General features: G+C 40.0%; 1 protein-coding gene across 1 annotated transcript in view; it reads right to left on the reverse strand.

Moving 5' to 3' along the window:
- Positions 1–7,148, reverse strand: part of Tnni3k (TNNI3 interacting kinase) — a 259,531-nt gene extending 252,383 nt beyond the window's left edge. The window contains 2 exon segments of the mRNA XM_021157700.2: positions 6,349–6,457; positions 7,069–7,148. Of these exon segments, the coding sequence (XP_021013359.1) occupies positions 6,349–6,457; positions 7,069–7,108 (149 nt within the window). The 5' untranslated portion in view covers positions 7,109–7,148.
- Between the last annotated feature and the right edge of the window lie 280 nt (positions 7,149–7,428).

The raw sequence follows: 7,428 nt of genomic DNA on the forward strand, positions 1-7,428 counted from the left end.
ATTAGGACACACAAGTGATGCCCAGTTGTCAGGGAAAGTGATGCATGCAGCTCCTTTAGAAGAGTTGACAGGAGAGAAAACAGGTTTTCCTGAGGAGTGGTTGCTTCAAGATCTTAAATATTTTAGTTGTGTTTATAAAAACAGAAACATTTGACTGGACATTGATGGGAAATGAGAACTGTGGCTGAAATTTAGGATTTAACTTGTTAAAAAGATTGTATCCCCATTTTAAGTTAAACCAGGAATTTTGCTTAGGATTGCACTTCCAAACATTCAGTGTCTGCTCTCTGCAAGTTCATTTATTTTGCTGGCCTTAATAAAAGTCTCCAGACTCCCCAGAGGATAGAATCTACGAGGAAAAATTTACCTTAGTGGCATGGCCAGTATGTGGTGAGCACTGACTTGGCAGTTTGTTTATCATCTTAGAGCTTACATACTAGTGTTATTTATAAATACAAATATAGAAAACCCACACAAGGTGGAGAGGCACAATTAGTGATCACATAGACAAGAGGGGAGTCTGGCCCACAGATAAATGGAAGGCATTGTAAAGAAGTCAGTATTGAACTGATAACTGTGGAGATTAGAAGACAGCAGAGGAAATACATTGTACATGAATGTACCACTCTGCCCTTCCATCCTTCTGGCTTCTGTTTTCATCTCGTTTCTGCCTTCTATTCATGACTTCAACACATGTCCAAAGCCATAAGTGAACTTGAACTTGAATCAGAGGAGAGAATGTCCCATTTCCATCCCCTTCATCTCCCACATCAAAGTCTCATGGCCACAGACACAAACTGAATTAGCTTTGGTGCCTTATGTCTTTTCTACACTCTAGTTAAAACCATGGATAGTATGTGCGTGAGCAGATATGGTGGTGGCTCGTTGTATAGTTTACATTCTCTAGATGAATAAGACCAGCACCTACTGATAATGTCATAAACAAATCTTTCAGGAGACAGACAAGTGAGCACAGACTGAACAAAGAACTCTGCCCATGACTGTGCTAATTGTACATCTATGGACAGGGGCCCTCCCATTCCTGCAATCTGCATCCTTAGAGAAAGGCACACTCCCAGGCACCTGGTATAGCTGTTTGTCACAGCATAACTCCATGTTACACTAACCCCGATTAAGGTTGAGGCATGAAGACACTATGTATCCATCACTGAGGTTCTCAGAGGTGATTTTTCTATAATAGCACATCTGATTTCTCCAACAACCCTGAACACTTTGTTGAATAAGTCACCAGTTGAGACAATTTATATTCTCAGCACAGCTTCCTTTCTTTCCCCTGCCATCCATCATTTTAATCCAAAGAGAAGTTCTCAGAACTCAGCCCTGAAAACAATTGACTTTCCAGATGGAGCTGTTTGAAGGAACAGAATCGGACAGCTCCGGGCTCATTCTCCATTGTCTGTGGCTGTCCTGACTCCATGGGCTGCACCAGATACTGAATTTCTGCCAATTCATCATGGATCCTACTTCACTCTAGGCAAAGGGTTCTCATTGCAACATCATCTGAACACTGTGTGTAGATTCTTGGAAGTTATCCTTACAATTGTGATCCTCTGATAAGAGATGGACCCATTGAATCAAGAACATTAGCAGATGCTCAATGCTAAGCAAGACAACATGTCTTCCCAATCCTTTCTACAGTCTTATGCTATTCCTCAGACTAACAGGACAGTCCTGTAAACAGATGTCCTCACCATCAGCACAAGGCCACTGGATACCCTGTTCAAAAGATATGGATGTTATTCTCAAGAAATTTACCATCGATTTTGAAGAGCCTTCTGATACTCATAATATACAAAAACTATATTTAAAAATTTGTTAGCATTAGAAGTTGTTCAGCTATTAAAAACAATGACTTCATGAAATTCTCAGGCAAATGGATAGAACTTGAAAATATCATCCTGAGTGAGGTGACCCAGTCACAAAAGAATACACATGGTATGCACTCACTGATTAGTGGGTATTAGCTAAAAAGAAGCTTGGAATACTCATGATACAACTCACAGACCATATGAAACCCAAGAAGAGTGAAGATCACACCAGAGTGTGGATGCCATAGTCCTACTCCATAGGGGGAAGAGAATAATCTCTGGGAAGTAGAGGGAGAGAGGGATCTTGGATGAAGAGAGGAGGGGGAAGGAAAAGGGAGGCCAGTATAGTAAGGGAGAAAATGGGGAAGAATTACAAAGGGTCAGGACTTTGAAAGTAGATGTGTAGCAGTGGGGGATGGGGAACTGGTGGCCGCCACTAGAAAGTCCCAGATGCCAGGGACCCAAGAATTTCTTTGGATCCAACAGGAAGGACATTAGCCCAAATACCCAACAAAGGGGAGTGAGAACCTATGGAGAAACATATCCAGTGGATAGGCACTGCACCCAGTTGAGGGATGGGGCCGCTCACCCACCTCAAAAATATTAATCCAGAATTCCTCCTGTCAAAATGAAATTCAGGGACAAAGAATGGAGCAGAGACTGAAGGAAAGACCATCTAGAGACTGCCCTACCTAGGGATCCATCCCATGTATAGACACTAAACCCAGACACTATTGCTGACAGCAAGAAGTGCTTACTGGCAGGAGCCTGGTATAGTTGTCCCCTGAGAGGCTTTGTTAGAGCCTGGCCAATACAGAAGAGGATGTATGCAGCCAAACATTGGACTGAGTGCAGGGACTCCAATGGAGAAGTTAGGACAAGGACTGAAGGAGCTGAAGGGGTTTCCAACCCCATAGGAAGAACAACAGTATCAACCAACGAGACACCTCAAAGCTCCCAGGAACTAAATCACCAACCCAAGAGTACACATGGAGGGACCCATGGCTCCAGGTGGATATGTAGCAGAGGATTACCTTAGCAGGCATCACTGGGAGGGGAGCCCCTTGGTCATGGGGAGGCTCAGTGATCCAAGGTAGGGGAAAGCTAGGGTTCTGAGGCAGGAGTGCTTGGGCAGGTGGGGGAGCACCCTCATAGAGGCAGGGGGAGGGGGCAGGGGATGGGTGTTTGTGGTGGGAAAACTGGGAAGGGGGGATAACATTTGGAATGTAAATGAATTATATAACTAAAAAAATTTTAAAAAGTTGTTATAACATTATATATTTTAAATTTTGAAAATATTCTCTCAGTAACAATTTTATTTTAGCAATCTAATCTTTACAAATTTACAAGTTTGTTCTTACTACTCCACAATGAAGTCCTCCATCTTTAATGATGTCTTATGTAATACATCAGTCACAATGATTCCACACACAGGATGCCCTGAATCCTCTACCTAGTGTTTAATTTTCACCACTTTCCAACTATACCGTGGGGTAATTACATTTACCTCATTTCAAATGAGGCCCACTCATATCAAGAAACATATCTAGGACATGCAAACTGCACAGAAATCTACATTAGCCATGTGTAGGTAGCTCCAAAACCCTTATGCTGAGATAATTCCTTGTCCAGCTTAGGCAATTAATTAAGTCACTTTCTCTATTTATTTCTCCTAGACTTCCCATGGCTTTTATCTGTTTCTGCTAGATTCCTTTAATTAAATATGGATTTTTATCTCAAATACTTTTCAAAATTAGTGAATAATCAATACCTAAATCTTACTTTTGAAGATTGCACTTATTTACTATTTATGCATTCATGTGTATGTTTGTGTGTGTGTGTGTGTGTGTGTGTGTCTGCGCACTCACACATGCTTATGTAGGTGTGCACATACCACATTGTGATTCTGGAGGTCATAGAAAACACTAAGAGTTGGTTTTCTTCTTCCATTATCTGGGTTTTTGGCTTGAACTCTGGTCTTCAAGCTTGGAATCATTCACCTCTACTTGCTGAGTCATCACACTGGCTGCCTCTAAACCTCATTTTTAATCATTAAAAATCATCTGGTTTTCTTTTTTCCTCCAAGTTAGCAAACATAAAGTGTCTATATACTGGCAAAGTTGCTCATGTAAGTGAGATTCTCCCTGAAACACACTGGATATTAGCAGTACTAGAGGCAGCTCTCTTTGTCTGTGAGTCAGGCAAATCTTGGCAGTCACATTCCAGCATTTGCTCTACATGGGATCTCACAGGTTGCAATGTCTTGTTACTCAGTTACTATTTACCAAAATTAATAATATCTACCACAAAACTAGGATGAATTTGTCTTTATGTAATATATGAGGCGATACACTTGCCTCTGGGTCTCGCGTTTAGTACTAATTAGTCAAAAGATCACAATTATATCACTTGGTGGACAAGTTTTTGTTGTTGTTGTTTATTTAAAGCATCTACAACAGGAGTGGTAAAAATAGCTGGTTATTGATACAGCATGAGAAAAATCTTCAAGTCCATTTGTTAAGTAAAACAGGATATACATTGTTTTTGCAGGCTAGCCTTACTATAATCAAAATACTTACTTATCTAAATTAAATGATTTCTTAGAGTTCATAAAGGTGAAAGATTCTTCCAATTTGATCCCATTTTAGTTAGTACACATATTGGAATCCATAAGGAGTGAATGACTTATGACTGACGAAGTTCTTTTACCATCTTCCTTCTCTGATGAAACAAAAGATGGATATGAATTTGCTATTACAAATTGCCTGTCACACAGTGAGAGAATTTCAGATGCTTCCTCGCACCCGAGCATGATGTGGTACTGTGTGGTCAGTGATGCCCCAGCAGCCTCTTATCCCAGCCTGCTTGTGGAGACCTTAGAAACCCTGTTGTTCTGTTGGTGAAGTTCCGATGAACTAAGGGCAATTGGTGACTGTTTTCCAGGCATGTTGTATTTGTGCACTTACTTTTGAGGAACATGGCATTTGGGTATGCCTAAACTCCTTTTTTTTTCTATGTAAAATCCAGGATGTTTTATGTTAGGAGTTCACTATGTGAATGAGAGCTGAAACAGACATGGACAACTGGCCAATGTCTAACTTCTTGGTTGGTGTGCTGGCTTGTTTTATGTGGACTTGATACAAGCTAGAGTCACTGGAGAGGAGGGAGCCTCAGTTGAGAAAATGCCTCAGTAAGAATGTGCTGTAGAGAAGCCTGTGAGGCAATGGTTTTCAACTTTCCTAATGTTGAGTCCCTTTAATACAGCTCTGTATGTTATGGTGACCCCAAGCCATAAAACCATTTTCATGCTATTTCATAACTGCAATTTTGTGCCCGTTATGAATCATAATGTAAATGTCTGTGTTTTCCAATGGTCTTAGGTTGACTCTGTGAAAGAATAGTTCCATCTCCAAAGGAATTGCAACCTACAGGTTGAGAACTACTGCTGTATGACATTTTTTCTTAATGAGAGATTTATGGGTGGAGGGCCCAGGTCATTTTGGATAGTGCTACCATTGAGAAGGTGGTCCTGGGTTGTATAAGAAAGCAGGCTGAGCAAGTCTGTAACCAGCACCCCTCCCTGGTATCTGCACCAGCTCCTGCCTCCAGGTTCCTAACCCTACTTGAGTTTCTGCCCTCACTGCTTTTAATGATGAAATGTGATATGAAACCATGAGTGAGATAAGCCCTTCCCTCCACAAGATGCCTTGGATGTGAAGTTTCATCGTAACACTGGTAAAGCTAAGACAGTTGGAAAGGTTGTTGCATTGAAACATGCCTAGTTTCTCGGCATCAGATTCAAATTCTCTAGGAGGTTTTTGCTACAAATTGGGTTCCTGCCCCTCTTGCCTAAACATTGTATGCCTTACAGGATTGTGATGCTGTCCCAGTCCAGGATGTTTTTGTTGTTTGTTGTTGTTGTTCTTTGTATAATGAAGCAGAAGCTGATATCACACATATTACAAGAATGAGAGTAAAATGATTTTCTGTCCCACTGTAAGACAGCCTTCAATGTATACAGAGGAAGGGAATTATATTCACTCCCTGAGCAAAGGAATTATACTCAGCCTTCCTGGAGAAGGCCTCCAATATCTACAGACTGAGAGGGTTGGTAAAACTTGTCTTATTCCTCAAGGAGACTCAGGTCTAGTATCAGCAAACCTGGCAAATAAGCAATAGTGTTTGTTAGTGGCACAGCCTAAATAATTTAGTGATTAATTCCAGAGTAGGTTACTTGGAATAGTGACAGCTTGTGTCCAGTTGTCTATTCTCCAAGTTCTTCTCCCTCAACTTTTGGGAGAACAGAATCTAGGTTATAGTTTAGTGAGGGAGGTGTGATCTTTCCATTTTGGGAGTCACATGAATTCATATTAACAGACAACTTGGCACTCTAAAGTTTAGTCTGGTTATACCCAAGACTTAGCCCATTTATTGCTAAGGCTTTATGCTTGCACACACATGATACCTAAAATCAAAATATGGAGACATGTATTTTAAAAAGTAAAAACTCTGACTTTACCCAAAGATGTGCCTTAGTTCTTGAAATTCATTTTCTTTGATCTGCAGGTCATCTTCCAGCCTTTCTATTATAATAGTATACGATTCACTAACTTTCTTCTTCCATTCATCTGGAAAAGAAAAACAAATAGGATTGATTCATAATTGCATTTTGCAAAATGTAGACAGAGATCATAGCACACAAGTAATCAAAACCCTGTTTTTTATTCTCAATTCTACAATACTTAATTTAAAATGACTGATTGTGGGTTTAATGCAGATGTTTATGTTTATAATGCAATCACTTTGGGATTGTAGTAATTAAGAACCCATTTGATATTGTACAATATATTTACATAAAAGAATATATTTGACTTATCTTATTGATTTTATTGCATTCTAATTGCAGCAACTTCATTGCTAGACAGTGTTTTTTGCTTTTAAATACTAGCTACTTAAGATATAATTCTAAAATTTCTATATTCAATAGTTCTTCAAACTTTCTATCATATTATACAAAAGGACTAAACCAATATTTTTTAACAAGAAGTTCTCTGTTTTCCTTTAGAACTCTTTCAGGGAAAAGGAGTAAGTTCAAATAAACTCAACACTTAATATTCTCTGCATTCAGATCGGCACACATCTCAGTGATTTAAAACACATCCACTCTTAGTGGTGAGTTGTGTTGCATGTAAGAAAGCAAGAAATGTTAGCGGAACATGGTGAAAATCAGAAGAGTTACCAGAGCAAGTCTGTGTCGGTCTGGATTTGTAATTCCCCATTTTAAAGAAGTCTGCTTTTCTCCTGTGCTGCCCTTCACGATGTAGGATTCCAAGTTCTAGTGCTGAAACAGACCAGTTGAAAATATGTTGATAGTATTTCTAAAAATAAGCCAAGTGCTGAATGGAATGTCATGCAAGGACGTCAGAGAGCAAAGCAGAGTGTGCCTTCAAAGGTGCACTGATCATGTAGTGGCTGGGTTTGTTTTAAGGGAGCTGTGTGAAAGGTAAACAGCAAGCATTTCAGTTGTGCTATTGGCTTCCATCAGTGGATTGCCTGTTCACCCACACATGCCCTCTGGGTAGGCCAGTTCCTCAGTGAG

The sequence above is a fragment of the Mus caroli genome, chromosome 3, assembly GCF_900094665.2.
Source record: "Mus caroli chromosome 3, CAROLI_EIJ_v1.1, whole genome shotgun sequence".
Taxonomy (NCBI): domain Eukaryota; kingdom Metazoa; phylum Chordata; class Mammalia; order Rodentia; family Muridae; genus Mus; species Mus caroli.